Source organism: Phaethon lepturus, unplaced genomic scaffold (assembly GCF_000687285.1).
Source record: "Phaethon lepturus isolate BGI_N335 unplaced genomic scaffold, ASM68728v1 scaffold13703, whole genome shotgun sequence".
In the NCBI taxonomy this organism is placed as follows: Eukaryota; Metazoa; Chordata; class Aves; order Phaethontiformes; family Phaethontidae; genus Phaethon; species Phaethon lepturus.
Window position 1 is genome coordinate 1 of NW_010531284.1, and position 16,964 is coordinate 16,964.

General features: G+C 37.0%; 1 protein-coding gene across 2 annotated transcripts; it reads right to left on the reverse strand.

The window, feature by feature from the left end:
- Positions 1 to 7,485: 7,485 nt before the first annotated feature.
- On the reverse strand, positions 7,486 to 14,905 carry PKIA (protein kinase (cAMP-dependent, catalytic) inhibitor alpha). Of its 2 annotated transcripts, XR_738012.1 has the most exons (3): positions 14,732 to 14,903; positions 9,253 to 9,545; positions 7,486 to 7,606 (listed from the first exon to the last, which is right to left on the reverse strand). XR_738012.1 is itself a non-coding variant. In XM_010284508.1 (2 exons), exons 1-2 carry the CDS (start codon positions 14,880 to 14,882, stop codon positions 9,466 to 9,468), a joined length of 231 nt encoding a protein of 76 aa, XP_010282810.1. In that variant the 5' UTR covers positions 14,883 to 14,905; the 3' UTR covers positions 8,549 to 9,465. The 2 variants fall into 2 exon arrangements, 1 of the variants encoding a protein (XP_010282810.1); XM_010284508.1 differs by lacking the exon at positions 7,486 to 7,606 and having other exon boundaries at positions 8,549 to 9,545; positions 14,732 to 14,905.
- Positions 14,906 to 16,964: the final 2,059 nt, after the last annotated feature.

A 16,964-nucleotide genomic window follows, 5' to 3' on the forward strand; every position in this document is an offset into this window, starting at 1 on the left:
TTTTCAGCTCAGTAGATGATTATACGTTGAGCAGTAGTATCGGTGTGTTCATCAACTGCAACCTCATTGTGAATCATCTTGTGTCTAAATCTGCAAAGCCTCATTCACCCAGGGAGAAAATATAGTAGCCCCATTTTAAATATTTTACAAGTTAAAGTGGTTCCTAAAACATAATGATGACTACAGTGAATAGGTACATATTTCTGGAATAGCTGTTCCACTTTGGATATGAGCCCTTGCTATCTCATTTCATGAGAAAGGGCAAAATGAATAAAAACTGAAGATTAAAAGACAAGTTTGTGAGTCCTGATTCTCCAGTGCAGAGGTATAAGGAAATATTCATGCTAGAAACTGAAGGGAATTGTCTCTGTAACAAAGCCAAGTACTCCCCCCAAATGCTTTTTGTGGGGGGCAATTCAAAGAACCTAAACTAGACTGTGCTGCTTAATCAATCCCCTGGAGAAGCTTCTCTGTCTATTGACTATGCACACAGAAAATTAACTGTATCATCTCAGCCAAAACCAGTACACTTGGTTAGCTGAAGATAGGAATCATTGGTTTTAAACGGGGGCAATTTATTTAGTGAAACCTCAGGGCAAAAAATGCTCTGTTAATTCTCCTTGTGATTGAAACCCTCACCAAAAATTTATCGGCCGAATCTGCTTCTGGTAGTCTAGAGTGTACCTCCACATGAGATTTATACTAGTCCAATTCTGTTGTCTTCAGTGAAGGGAGTTTTTATGAGATTACTCTATAATCTGTGTAAATCAGATCCCCCCTTTTTTAAAAATTGTGTTATTTTTGCAGAATATACTGATTACAAACTACTTACTTATTATTCGTGTATATGTAGTGTAAAACTCAAAGTAGTTACTTGCTTCTTTTCTAGCTTGAAATTAACTGCTCAATTCTTTCCATTCACTTATATTCAGTATTACTGTGAAAATGTTTAGGAAACTGGAATATTTACTGAATAGTCTCACTTACCCTAAAGAAATAAAAGCAGCAGAGAAAAATAACAGTCAGTTTTAAAATGAGAGATAAAAGTAGTAAATTCTAAATGTTTTATGACTCCACAACACATGAATAACAATCACTGAAGTATTTTAGAGACTCAGAATAATGCTTCAGAGAACAGAGCCTGAATATTTCCTAGGAGACAGCAGGGAGGGACCAAAAAGAGCTTGTGAGCTCTTAGGATGATATGGACTGGCCTTGCGGGTAGCTGACATGAAAGCAGGTCTCTGCAGGTCAAACACTGATAAAAATATTATGTTGATGCACCTGTGTACAAACTTTGCATCAACATAATTGATGGTAAAACCGCCATGGTAGAATAAGTAAGGCACTGTCTTTTGAAGCAACAGTGTCTCCAGGGCAATGCAAGGAGCTGACATTTATCTAAAGACTTGATTTTGAAGAAGGAACGTGTTATAGATAGTGTAATGAGAAATTTGTTGATACACTACAGCACTAGGTCACTTTTCAGACATCAGAAAAGAAGGTAGAAACTAACTTTACTCACCAAAGCTGTGGCATGTTGATTATGTGTTATCATAAGCAAACATTATGTGCTTGAGGTGAATGGATAGCCCTTTATTTTGGCAAGTATTGCCTTTAGAAAGGCAAGTATTTTAGATTGTGGACTTTTTCAGAACTTCTAACATCTGCCAAACCTTCCTGAAATGTGGTAGAATTAACACTGAAAGAAAGAGAGAAGCATTGACAGAATATCATGGATTAAGACTGAACCCCTGGAGAGGTATTTTGGAGACAGTAGAAAGCTTCCGTCTTAACTGTATGTACATAAGTATGCATCAATGGTGGTGAAGAAAGTTCTTTCTCAGATTTTTTAAATGTCTGGTCTGTTTTAGGCATTTAAGATTGACATCCTTTCTCAGGACTCTTCTAGTCTTTTGTAAAAACATGCTGAAAAGTTGTATTTCTTTGAAGAAAGAAAAAACCTGAAGCCTAGATGTGAGACTATCTGTCAGCAACAGGACACAGTTTGCCAGGTGAGGTGGAAGAGGCAGTAGGACTCTAATTGCTGCATGGTATTGTTAATCTTCTTAAAAAGAAGCTTTCTGAGGCTCCTGCACTTGTATAGCATAGTAACATGTAAGTATGTTTTACCAGCCTTTCCTGGTGTCATGCCTGGGATTAGTGATACGGTTTAGGAATGCATTGCGTCCTTTCATATCCTCCAACACTAAGCCTCTCCGTGAGGAAATGGCAGACAGGCTTGCTTAAAAGATTACTAAAATGAAGTGGCTTCTGATCCACCTTTCCATATGGTTTCTCTTGCACTAAAAATCTGCTCTCTTGTATTCCTTTTCTCTTTGAAACATCTTGGGCTACCTATGGTAACAGCCACCAAATCCCTTCATTATCGGTCCCTTTAACATCTAGTTGCTTGGCCCTGATCATGGGATTAGCACCAGGCAAGAGAGGTCTGTCATAAGCACCCAGTAATGCTTTGGAATATCCCTTCTTGTTCTTCTGAATTTGCCTTGATGACATTTCTGGTTTTGGGTTGTTTTTTTTTCAGGAATTCCAGTAAGCACAAACTTCCCACAAATATCAGAAGAGTATTCTTTGCTTTTGCTATGATGACTTGTTTTAATTTAAAGGCTATCTGATATTCTTAGGTTCTTAATTTCCTGATAGTAAAGGTCACCAGGAAGGTACACTGTTTTGACTGTGCTGTCACACTGGTGAATGCAGGCTGGGATTCTGTGGGCTGTCCTCCTAGCAATCAGAGTTTGTATGAAGACGAGAATAATGCATTTCTGATTTTATTTCATCTACTGGAATCAGTTGCAAGGCCCACTTTAAAACCCCAGTTTTATTTCCAGCAGTTATGGAGATCTTGTTTGTGGGGTATGGATGCAGATCCTGGGGAAGCTCTGAAAAATAGTAGGTGTTTTAAGAGATTAAGGACAAAGGCCAAGCCTGTAATTCAATCATGGAAAAGATGCATTTTCAATACTTTGCTCTCATGATTCCAAAGAATTTTTTTCTCAACACCTTAATCATCAGAGATCCACCATAGCTGTTTGGACCTGTTTGGGTGTAAATGTGGTGCTTAGGGACATGGTTTAGTGGTGGACTGGGTAGTGCTACATTAACGGTTGGACTTGATGATCTTAAAGGTCTTTTCCAACCTAAATGATTCTACGATTTGATGACCTTTGTTTCTATAGGTCGGTTCAATTTCTAATCCTTCTATTTAAAATGCTACCCAGTGCCACCAGGAGGTGCCCGTGCGCTGTTTATCGGTTATTTTCCCAAGTGCTTGCTTTTTTTTTTTTTTTTTTTTTTTTTTGCAGGAAGGGCTCCATAACACCACCACAGTGGTAGCAGTTTCTATAGGATCATTATTATTATATAGCGTTGACATTTGCACTTCCAAACAAATGAGGATGTTTTGTTTGTGTCCAGAGAGAGTTCTTAATTCTTTCACTGGATGAGAAGAATTATAGATGAAAAAGACCTGTTAAGTCATCCATCTTCTTCCCTTACAGCATGCCCTGTTCTCTGAAGTATGCTGTATAATGTATTGAGGATATCAGTCTGTTGCTAGGGAAATGATGACTATAATGAGATGTTACACAGTCTACATTTTGACTGCATTGCAGGATCAAAGATGAGGCTGTGGAAATGAAGATCTTTTACTGACATGACAAACACGTAAGTAGCGTCCTATTTACACTTATGTATATCTTCCAGGATTAGTAAAAAGAGATGAGCGCATACTACAAAAAGGTAAATATCACACGGTATTTTTATGTTGCATATTCCCATTTGGTCTGTGATATTTAATTGGAGAATATCTAGTGTATTTTCAGTGTAAATATAGGCATAAAATATGTACAGATCCATAATGATCCATAGGACTTTACAAACGACTACAAGACACCCAATTACACTAAAGCCTAAAGTAATGCCATATTTATTACCACATGGATATTCAGAAGCACACATTAGACTGCATATTAAATCTGATAAAGTATATCAGCCCTGCCTGGCGATATAATGTATGTTTCAGATGTATCCCACAGTGTCTCTTGAAAATCCTGTTCCAACCACATTGAAATTCAGTGTGTTGCAACGGTCACGAGCACTACCTGCAGATGCTGTATGTGAGGGAGGGCAATGTGCAGGAGTGACACTTTTTTCATGGCAGTACAGTCAGATTGACTATTTCCACATTCTGTTGCATCTTGCAATCAAATGTGTGTTTTGATAAAGTGCATGCCATCCTTGCTGCGGAGAAATCATTAGCCTGAAAAAGATTTCAAAATACAATGGCATGTTGTATGGGTTATGGCTGAACTTCTTAAAATGTTAAGAGAATTCTAAGTTTGCCAAATCTAATTTAGTAGTCACATTTCACAAAGGATATGGTTTTCAGGCTACCTGTGTAAAACTGCAAGCTTAACCGTCCCAACCCCTCCCTCCCCAAATCTACCCATAGTCTTGGTCTTTTAAATTTGCCTGTAACTATAAATACCATTCCACCAAAAAACTAGCATGGCCTTTTTCAGGAGTAGTTACTGGATTCCCACCAGTGACAGCAGTCCCAGGAAGCTCCTGAGTAGTTCCTGACCCCAGTGACTCATCTATGTCCTGTTCCACTGATAGAGAGAAATATTAAAGCAGCAAATAGATATTGTTACTGTACTTAAGTTTTAAACTTTCACAGTATGTGTTCTTACACCAATGGCCAGCTAAACCACTGAACTGAAAAGAACGTGGACAACAGAAACAATTTTACAGGCAAGTGAGTCAACTCGACTAGTAGGAAACACAGTGAAACTCCACTGAAAATGAATAATAAAACATTCTCACATCAAAGACATGGATAATACACTGGCTAGATACTTGCTATTTGAGGTCCCAAGTAATAACCAAACTCTATTAAGACAAGTGCATGGTTTTGCTGATATGCACGTTGCAATACTGAATTTCTTTGCACAATCACACCTGTGTTCTTTTTTAGTGAAAAAAGGGACATACAAATGGAAGCATGCTAGTAATGAAGTGGATGTCAGCATGCTACATTGTAAAATAATCTTATTTTCTCCTTTGCTGCCTTGGAAGCCACGATTTATGTGTTCATACATAAAAACTGCTTCTACATATCTGTTTGCAATACCTATGTTTGGTGAACACAGTGAGACTTAATTTACATGCTAATGCAACAAAACAGATGCAGAATAGATCAACTCACCTACTAACACATGCATTATTTGGGCCACCCTCATACCGACTGAATAACAGGTAGCTTTAGACCCTGATACTGGTTTGCAGAGCTGCTCAAGATTTGATCTCCCTACAAATATCTCCCATCCATCTCCAAGATGATATGTCACTATTTCCTATCAATTACTGCTGAGTTACTTTTATTTATTTCATCTCTCATCCTTTTGTATGTTAAAAATTGATTAATTATTCAGGATCAAAATTTTTTTTCATGTAAGTAGATCTAAGCATTAACAGATTAACCATTGATATGATACGTTTATTATTTAACAAATACAAAACACTATTATCACCTCTATGTCTCTGCTAGTGCAAGAAGTTACTGTGGATTTTTTGCAAACAATTTTATCTCAGACATCTTGGGAGCACTCAAGCGGATCTACTTTGGTCAAGCCTGTATCAGGCTATCACCTATTACACTACACTCATGGATCAGCACCAGAGAATTTCTTAATAGCAAATAGGATTGAAAATGTATACTGATGGCTGATTTGCTAAAAGCTTACTTCAGAACTCATAAGCAAGTCATCAGTGGCATTGTTCTTTTTATAAACACTGGTTTCTGGGTACTGAAGGATGTGTTGCCTGAAAATACCAAAGGACCATTTATATACACACATCCTGAGTTGACAAGTTATCCTACCATCTGTCCTAAAACATCAGCAAGCTCCAAGCCATAATGTAAGAATCAATGCAAAAGGGTAGAGGGTGAAGTCCTCCTGCTTTCAGAAGACAGGGATGTTGTATGGAAGGTCGTGGTGAACTTTTGGCTTAAAGTAATACTTTGGTGAAATAATGGTATGTCTTTTAATAGATGCTTTTTTGAAGCACATGGACATCATCAATGGAAATTAGCAGAAGAAAGAAATGCCAATGTAGCTGTATAATTCTAGTTTTATAGTCTTTGTGTTTCAAATGGATGCAGAATCTAAACCCTGCAAGTGCAATGCTTGCAAACATAGTCACAGGCTTTATTACAGGCAATAAGAACATGAGTACAGAGAGTATTTTTTGAAAGGACTGGGCTGGCAGGGTGAAGGAAGCACTGAAAACATACAACTAAAAAGACAGTAAAACAAACAAAAAAAGCACCAACCACCAAAAACACACCACCAAAGCCAAACCTTTAAGGAATATTCTATTAAGATGATAGTCCAGACCTAACTTTGTTGAGTTTGTATAGCTTTTGGAGAGATCTTTTTAAGATAATCCTGGATTAAACAAACATTTAAATGTTTTACCTATCATGAGTATACTGCATGAATATACTGCAACAGAAGTCAGAGTGGCAGGCTTACTGAAAAAGATAACTAGCAAAGGGAAAAATAATCCAGATGAAGTCTGAAACTGCCATCAGTGTCCCTGTTACATGATGCAATTATACAGAAGTAAAGGTGTGACTATAACCGAGCTAACTCTTTTGTAATTGCTTAGGTAATAATAGTACTCAAGATACAGTGCTGTGATTTGGCATAGACTAACCACACATTTACATAAAGTAAGGCCTGCTTATAGATGCCACAGAAATAACCCAAATAAAAAGAGAAAGCAGAGTTTAAGTGATAAAGAAACATTAAGGAACATAAACAGCCTTTTACTCTATTAAAATTAATAGCGCTATTTTCCATCACAAAGAGATATGTTTCAAAAACGAGCAACAGCCTCCACAGTTGTTTCAAAAACAAAAGAAAACAAGAGGAGAAATACAAAGAAACAGGTACAAAATAGAGAAGAAAGGCTGAAATGAATTTTATTTCACAACACAAGAATTAAGGAGGAAAGTGTACTGAAATAAAGAAAAGCACTGAAGGGAAATAAGGAAAACTAACACTTTAGTGTACTGTAATTACTTATTCTACTATTGCCTTTTTCTGTGACATTTTATTGATGATGTTTCATGGATCATCAATAAAGTAACACCATAAAAAGCCCTAGATTCTTGTTTCCTTCTGGTATTTGTGCTAGAGATGGACAGTAACTAGTCCATGACAAAGGGGCAGCCAGTTCAGCTGGAAGACTTGATGCAAGAGCAAGGGAGGGGGGACAGGGAATACTTTAGAAAAGGTCAGTAATAATGTGTTAACTTTGAAAGGAACACCAAGTGAAACAAATTAATAAATAATTAAGGGTAGCAGTATTTTCAAAGCAAATGGACTACTTCTGTTACGAAGAAGATAAGGCATTTGACAGCTAATAAGATAGTGAGGGATTCAGCTTCCAAACAATAAAAGGTGAGAGTTAATATTACACTAATGAGCCACAAGCATACTGCTGGCTTTTTTTTTATTAACACTAATAAATGAGCTCATAATACTGATCAGAAGTGTTGTGTTTTTTTTCTCTCCACGTATCTCACAAAAGAATTTCAGGTGACAAGTACTATGATACAGATGGTAGAAACAAACAGCTGTGGCCACAAAGATGTTTTGTTAACTGATGATTAATATATTCAGGAAGCAATCACACTATTCATTAGTAAAAGTTTACAAACATTAAAAAGTGCATAACGTTTGAAACCAACAACAACACAAAAATATATATAATATATATACTATATATAAAGAAAGTGTCACCTCCTGTTAATAAAAGAAAACAAATCTTCTGACTTTGTGATTCGTGCTTATGTGATTGCCATGGTTTACTAGTCAGTCACTCTCTTTACTCACCTTACTTGCACAGAGGTGTGGCTGCCCCATTTTGCAGTATTCAACCTTGTGTATGGCCTTGTCTATTGGGGTGGGATGGGGGAAGGAAATCAATCAGCATAGCTACTGCAGAATAGGTTATTAATTTGTAGATATTTTAAGTAATCCCCTGGGTGCACAATCTATCCTGGTATTTCAGTAAAGGTCCAGTTTGGACTGTCATTTTGGAATAGTTGAAATGGGAAAAATCCAGTCTTTTGGGTGCTAGATGCCAAGTCTCTCACTTCCCTTTCCATCTCCTAAGCCACAAGGCTGCTGTAGCAGCTTCTAGCACTTGGCTATACCTGGTGCATCAGTAACAGGCTACTGGTGGTACGAACTTAACAGCCTGATCAACTGAGGCAAAGGCAAGGAATAGAAAAAAGTAGTCCCCCTAGCTGGATTCAGCCCATGATCCACTAGTTGAACTATCCTGCAATCTAAAACTCATTCCAGAACACATAATTGGCAATAAACTATGCCAGTTATTTTCCTGTGTGTAAACAAGGCCCATCTTTAACAATGTGAACCAGGAAAATCTCTAGCACCACGGAATTTGTTTGAATTTTAACCCATATAAGGTTATAAATGTATTCTTAAAACTACCATAACAATAAAATACTTGGACTAACATTTTAAAAAAATATTTTGGCAAAAGATTAAGAAATTGGGAGTAAAATTAGAAAAATGGGGAAGAATAACGTAAAAGATTCAATTTGAGTCTCTGATATGCAACTAACTACAGGCAAGTGGCAAAACTGTATCAAGGACACAAAACACACTGAAGTATTCACATTAACAAATCGTTTTGAAGGCTCACCTAGTAACAAATTAGAGTGTTGCTGAGTCATTTAGGTTTAGGCATAATCAATTTAGCGGTTGACGTTTTAAATCTATCATGTGCACATCACCACATTATGCAAAAAAACAGCCCTTTCAAAACGCGTGGTAGAAAAATTCACAGTAACAGAAATATTCTTCATAAGCAGTTGAGAAGGGGCAGTGTGGAGCATCTAAGTCATACAATACAAAAACCATTGTAAATAACAGAGCTGTAAAACAGATGCGAAGTTCTAAAAACAGTGCTTTCTTTACAGTTCTTTTAATGGGTGAACACTTTGGCCAGAGAATTTTAAATTCTGAGGATCACACAAGCCTTTGCTTAAGATACACAATTAGATCCTCTGACATTTCAAAGGCCATTTGCTACAAGATTTACCTGTTCTACTTTCTAAAAGTGTTCCCATCAAGTAGTCATTATGAAGGGATCCATCTGATGACGCTACCCCAAAAAAATCAATACATGTTCAACCATTGCTAATGACAGAGGTAGAGAAAATTCTGTCTTCTGCCACAGCTTGTACCCCTGTTTTTAGCATTGTGTTGAGTGGGTTCCAGCAGTGAAGACACATGCACTTTCTTTTCCACCAGCTTGCTCATGGAAACAAATTTGTTCCAGCACGCTCTTGTAGTCTGAAAGCATCCAGCAGCTGCTCCAGTCGGTCAAAGTCAGATGTCAGCTTTCTTGCTTTGCTGCCTCCCCTTGGGCCTCCCCGGTTTGCTCGCTTGGATTTCGTTGTGCATCTCCTTCGCCTTCTATAACACACAAGAAAAGAGTGAGTGATCTACCCTAAACCAAAGAGGTCTTGCTCCCAGAACCCCAACTGTTCATCCACCAGTCTCAAAAACAAAGTAAAAAAATTTGAACCTGAAAACATGCATTAAATATGAAACCTTTTACTACTAAGGTAGCTGTACTATGCATCTCAAGAGAATCCTTCAAAAACAAATTCCTACCTGCAATCACCACTATCATTTTAAGTACAGACCTAACATACCTAGAAATGAAAGAATTTAACACACACAGTAGGGTATTTATAAAAGTTGTTCGCTATGATACTATGACAATATAAGAGAAAAAACTTCATTACACAAAGTCTGAGCAGAATTTACTGAAGAGATGCAACTGCAATAAAGAAATAGTGTTATAGCTCTGTTTGTTCTGTGCATCCATTTTCAGCACCATACCCCTCAATGTTCAGTTCAGCTGTCTCACTGCAAACCACAGAATGATCTGAGGAAGAGAAAACATCTTACAGTGGCAATGAGCGGACAACTCATGAATCCTGTCTAAAGAAGGATAAGAAGTGCATTGACAATGGTCTATTAGTACCTATATGCAAAGTATTGTATTTCACCTAAGACCTAACAGGTTCAGACAGCTGGAAACTAAGTGCAAAAAAAAAGTCCTTGAATAGTGGACTAATTAGCTATAGGTACATAATAAGGAATAATGTTAAGGCTAAGTTGTCTCTTGTATCTTGCAAGGGTTCTGAGTAATTTGTATTGAACTGGCTTGATACAGTAGTTAAAGAAGAAAATTCCATGGACTAAGTTGTAAAGAGGTCTAAGTAGAGGTAGTACTGCCTCTTAATATTAATCTATAGATCTTTAGAATAAAGGCAGTGTTCTCAACACCGATATTTATTGTTTCCCCATTTCAAATCGCACTGTACATCTGCAGCTTTATTTTTATTTATAGCACCATAAAAACCTTCTCTTTTCTATATAGAAGAAATGGCACATTGCTAGTGGGAAAAAAAATTCTTTGCATTGCAAAGAACGTTGCAAAAAGCTCAGACATGATAGCTGTGTTTTGTGCATGCACAGAGTATTTAGGTGGCAAAATGTCTCAGAGGGTATTGGTAATTATCAAATTCAACCTGATGAAAAGTTGTATGGAAGGCTGATTAACCTATTAAACAGTGAGGCTTGTTCTGTTTATTATGGGTTGAGTAATAAGTAAAAATTTGTTTTACAAGGCACTTTCTCAGAAAACTCTTTATTTCTCAGTTTTATCTCCCCCTTTACAAAGGATTCCATCAGGGTGGATCTACATGCAATTATTTCCTATTGGAAAGAAATCCCTTTTGCCCAAATTGTCCAAACACTTTCTACAAAATCTCCTACATTTGTTCCGAGACTGCAAAAGTCCAGATGAGTGGAATCTGATTTTTTTTAATGCCTTTTTGCCTCCTCTGTACTCCCTTTATTCTGACTACTAGGAAGTCTTTTATATCCCTCACACCATCTGGGCGGAGAGAGGGAGAGAGGGAGAGAGGGAGAGAGGGAGAGAGGGAGAGAGGGAGAGAGGGAGCGCGCGAGTACACGAGCTTAAAAGTATTTGTGTTTAAAAGAAAAATCATCCTGGACACGAAGCCTAAACATTTCACTACCTAAGTGTTAAACATAGTGCACAAAGATTCAGAGAAAGAGCCGCGCGCAAGCGCACCTTACAATGTATTTGTGTTTAAAAGAAAAATCATCCTGGACACGAAGCCTAAACATTTCACTACCTAAGTGTTAAACATAGTGCACAAAAGATTCAGAGAAAGAGCACTAAGGTTCTAATATGCCACTTATTAAAAGATTTTTCTCAACTCACTGAAAGAACTCACTTGTCTAAATCCATGTAATCTATAATACACTGTCTTGATACTACAGACTTTGTCTTTCTGCTGTCAGAGCTCTCCTACCAAAGGTTTATAGAAGTAATTTTGCTTCTAGGTTCCGAGAATCCCAAACTTGCCTAAAAGCACACTCGAACTATTCTTCCTTCATGACAGCTATAAGCTCTTAAGAGTTATGATTCTCATACAGTATTTTGAAACCAACAGACAGTATTAAAAAAAACCCAAACCAAGTAATATGATACTGTAAGCCATAATACAGTTGTATGAGTTGGTAAGATAGAAACAGTTACTAACGTGCAGCTTTTAATTCATTTTACTTCCTATAACATTACTGACTCTTCAGTGTCTATCAGTATTCCCAATGCTTACATCTAAAACATTTCTACCATGAACTAAAATAACTTTTAATCACAAATTTCTACAATCAGTCTTTCATTCCAGTTCCGTATGACTTCAACACCTCTGCTATCCCCATTTTTTTGTAGATGGTTGGACCATTACAACTTTTACAAGGAAGTCTCCTTTCTACTTCTGCACTGAATCTGTGTTCTGTGGTGTATCTGCAGACACATAGAAAACCAGCAGTTTGTTTTAGAGATTAGACTTGCAGAGACTGGTCCTCATTCTTCATAGTACTTTTTCCTTACTACTTTATTTAGCTACAATCACCTGTAAGATGATCTGAATATAAAGTTTCTTGGAATTGCATTGGTTACCTTGAGAGAGAGTTGTGTAGATGAGCTATCTGCTGATTTCCTTACTAAAATCTTTCTTTTGTCTTTTGTCTTACGATTTCTGTTGCAGTTTTCTACTTACCAGATGTACAGTGTTGCATTTACTAGATTTAGATAAAATGCATTGCCACAGAGTACTTGGAACCTATATTTTGAAGTTTGGTATATATGTCCATTCCATAGATATTAGCAGGTTGTTTGCTTATTATGGACAAAAGCCACTGGAACAGTTGCTTTGAAGGGAGAGTATTATACAGTAATTATATGTATTATACATAATTATGCAGTAAACTCTTGATTATGTTGTTGGCTCATCAATGAGGGGATTAACCAGCATTCACTTCAGGTATCAAATAGTGCATGACAGGAAATGTGGTCTTTGAACAAGGCCTCACTGCCTAGTGCTGTTCAAAGCTGTTCTTGTTCTTTACAGGAAACATATCTGCAGGCTTTTCAAAGTGAATGTACTAAATATTTCTGGGTAGCTTAATTTACATATGTTTTATAGTAGCCTTTTTTTTTATCTGCATTATCCTACTCTGCCATTATTCCATGCAGTTAAAAGCAAATGTACTTGCACTTTTGCAAGAAAATGCATATAGCTGTAACAAGACTAAAAGAAGACTAAAAGAAAAAGAAAAAAAGAATCAAAACTTGATGTCTATATTTGTATAATTATAATTTGTAGTACTTAAAATAGATGGTTTGCCATGCACCTTGACAGAAAGAAGATATAAACCCTAAACATGTGTTTTTCTCTTAATCTTGTCAAATGTGATGCATATATGCATCCTGCAAGCACGAGTATATTCTGAACCGGAATTTGGGATGCAAAATAATTTTTAGCCTCTCTGGTTTGAAAAGACATGATTGGGTAATACACTAGTACTCACATGAACGAAATTACGTGCATTTTCCAATATTTGTGGTTTGGAGGCTTTTATCCAGCACCTAGGTGTACTATTAATACAAAATTTAAATATATTTTCATTGTATCTAATTCAAACTGCAGAAGTATTCAGGCATTTTTGTGTATCTACTACCTAAGTAACTTTTATGAGCGACTGTACACTTTTCTGCAATGATTCAGTTATGCAAGCTGCAAAACAGGTCTCCAAGAAAAACTAGACTCCTGAATTATGTATTAAAAATTAGGCTAACAGTTATTTAAACCACTGTCATCACTACACAGCTAACTGCATGTACAAAATGCATACCAACATGTATTACAGGCACAAAGTCACATTCTTTTTACAGCTCACAAAAGAACACAGTTCTGGCTTATAATCACTCCAACAGCTTAACTTAAAAATACGGATTGTTTGTATCTTCTAAACAGACAAGATCAAAGACAATTTTGGTGTGTAAATTTGAGACTGAAAAAAATTAAAGCAAGAAGGTTGGCATTACACTTTTCACATGCCACCTACTTTATATTTTTCCAACATTTTACACATATCCCCACATTAAAATAGACACACCTACACACATACAAATAAAGCCTTTATTTTTTAAACAGAAAAAAATTAAAGGCCCTGCTCAGCTGGAATTGCATGCATCTAGAAGCTATAGGCCCCAAACTGGCAACCGCAGAAGAAATGCCTTAGGATGTACATTAGTCTGACAGAAAAAAAAAAAAAGAATCCCCCGCTCCAAACAGCACTACAGCCACCGAAATGTCACGCTGCCCACATCTGGTTGTCCAGTGATGAGGCTGCCTCTCACAAGTCTTGCCATTGTCTCTGAGAAAAATATGTGTGCAAACAGGGCAGGTGCTTATCAACAGTTTGTTCTTGGCCACATTTGTTTTCTTCTGCTATTGTTAAAATAAACATAAGACCTCTTTCTGAAGATCTGAAAAGGGCCTTCAAATATCTGTAAGACCCATTCATTAACACCCACCCATGTAACACGAAAATGATTACACAGCCATATTACTATTTTTATTTCATGTAAGGCCCTTCAGCATACATCATCCCTCCTTCCTCTCAACTGAAGGTGCACAACCAGCTAAAAATTTTGGTAATACTAGAGGTGAAGTAAGATTAAGGATTGCATTAGTGCTCATCACCTTAAAAAAAAGGACAAAATATCATCAGAAATTAGAAAGAGACAATTTACCCAGAAATGAAGATCCAAGTAAAACAAACAATACATTGCTATTTGCTCTGTCCTCCGGCAGCTGAAAACAAAATTAACCTGCACAATAACCTTTCAAGCAGACACATAGCTTCTCCTACAGGCTTCAAGCCAGAAAGCTTCCATTAAAGGATATTACAAAGAGTTGGGTCTTAATAACGACTTGATTTTTTCCACAAAATTTATCCTGACATGGATCCTACCACTAGGCACTCACTGCAGAGTGACTTTTCTTTTACTGAGTAATACGTTGTACTTGCAAATAACCAACCCCTCCTATTTATGAAATCCAGGCTTCATATTGCAGGCTGATCAGAAAAAAATATTTTTATTGCTGAGGGAAAGGGAATAATGCATGCACATAAACAATGTTTTGTGTACTACTCTTTTCATTGTAGTTTTAAACAAACATAATAAGAGACCAAAATGTACTCACCTGCTTTGTTTATATCAAGCTCTGATAACTTTAAGGCTAGTTCACTAGAGTTCCCACCCGGAGAGGACACAAGTATGTCATGTAACGCATTTCTTCTACCTGTCCTTCCTGAAGCAATAAAGTCTGCATATGTAGATTCCACATCAGTCATTGCTAACAAATATCCACATAGCAGTACCTGGAAGGGAGAAAAAAAAAAACACAACAAAACCCCCAACACTTAGTCCACCAGAAAAACAGATGACGTTATGGAATAGGAATAGAAGAACTAGAGGGTTCTCATGTGGAGGAGACTGACTCAGCGGTAAGCAGCAAAAGATGCCACCTCAGTCTCAAAATTTGGAGACGTTAGAGAAGAAACAGAGTACAAAACAAAAAAAAGGTGTGTGGACTTTATGTAATCTTTATTCAACAGTATTTTAAACAACTTGATTTTTCATACTTCATAAAGTGCTAGTGAGTACTTTATAAAAGCAATGACCTCAGCAACATAATTTCTTTATAGAGCTGTCTCTGCTTTTAATATTAGCTGGGAAGTAGGTGGTAGGCAGGGGGTGGAACAAAGTTCTTTTCTGCACAAAAAGCCAAGTGTAAGGGTAAGAAAGTACAAATTGATAATGCTTTTGCATGCAGAACACTGTGCTCATACACAGGCACAGCTATGTTTTGTGTTAATACTTTCTGTTAACATGATTAGTTTTGGCATTGTACATAGACCTCTTCAGACTCAACTAATTTATTTTGGTGTGGTAGTTGCACCAAAGCTAATGCATTACCATGTCACTGAAACAAGTGGAGACATGCTAACAGAGCAAGCAGAATAGCTAAACTATAATGCAGAGGTTAGAAAGCAGTGCTCTGTAACCTAGATATAAACTCAGAACTTCTTTTCATTAGAAAATAATTATTTCTCATGTTATTATGGAATAATGAGATGATGTGCATTAATGTAAGATCTGCCAAAGATACACGGAAACTCCTATTGCAACCTCAGTAGGAGAAAGATGTACGCCTTTGCTGGAGTATATGCTATCGATCTAACCTGTTAGGATTTTCAGTCTTTTTTTTAATTTATAAAATTGTAACCCCAGAGGGGATGATGGAACAGAGGAAGAGGTGCTTTCTCTTGCTGATCACGCTGCTTTTACTGTATTTGTACTCATCTAAGGTTTCCTGCAAAAAGCTAGGCTACCATGATTCAAATGTAGCTTCCCTCATTTTTTATATTTGGATGTAGTAGGGCAATGAGGGAAGCTTTCTGCTAGAGCAGTACTCCAAAGAAAAGAAGCACTAAGGAACCACTAAACAAAACCAGCACCCCCACAGTTGTATGCTTCCTTCATTTCTAAGGAGTATTTCTGTGGTTTTCCATGCTGCAGAGAGAGGGCATGGCTGTAAAGGCAACATTGCCCAGTTGCATACAGTGAAAAGCTTTAGCTATCAGCTGAAACTTCACATTTGCATAGAGTGTACAAATCTTTTTAATCAGTTCCTACTGCAGCTTCTGGACACTGAAAAAGCCCCTTAAGTCATCACAAACACTAACAGCAGCAAAAGATTCAGCTTTCTGTCTTTAAATAAAAAGGAAAAACCTCATTTTTTATAAACACTTTTTATTTTAAAAATAGATACATAAAAGACAAGAGCCAATGCTTCCCCATCCTCAACACTGAATAAATTCACAAACCCTGTCCATTCTTCATCTTCATTCTAGTACTTACTTCCCCAACTTCAGTCAGCTGCATGAGGGTGTACATATGATATATATAAGAAGCCAAGAAAATGGGTTCTGCACCATATTTTATTTAGTCTAAATATAACTATATCAAGTATCATTGCAAGACTGGCTGACTTAAAAAGAAGATCATTGCTATCAAGCTTTGGTGTCCCATGCCAAATGCTGTATGGCTGACAGGATAATTTTACTGCTATGAACAACCACTATGAAACAGGAAACTGCTTTAAAAAAAAAAAACACAACAAAAACAAAACCCAAAAAACAACCACACCCAAAAAACTCCAAACCAACCAAAAACCCACCAAACCAACCCACAAAACCTAACACCAAACACCTAGTGAATGGAAAAAAAATCAGCATTGCCTGAGAGCCTGCCTGACACACCTAAAATAGTGTAGTGCCTCTCAATGAAAAAAATGCTTTCATGAGCATGAAACCCATGAAGTTCCCCCTTCTTGAAACACCACAAGGATACTGAAGCAAATGAGAAGTCTA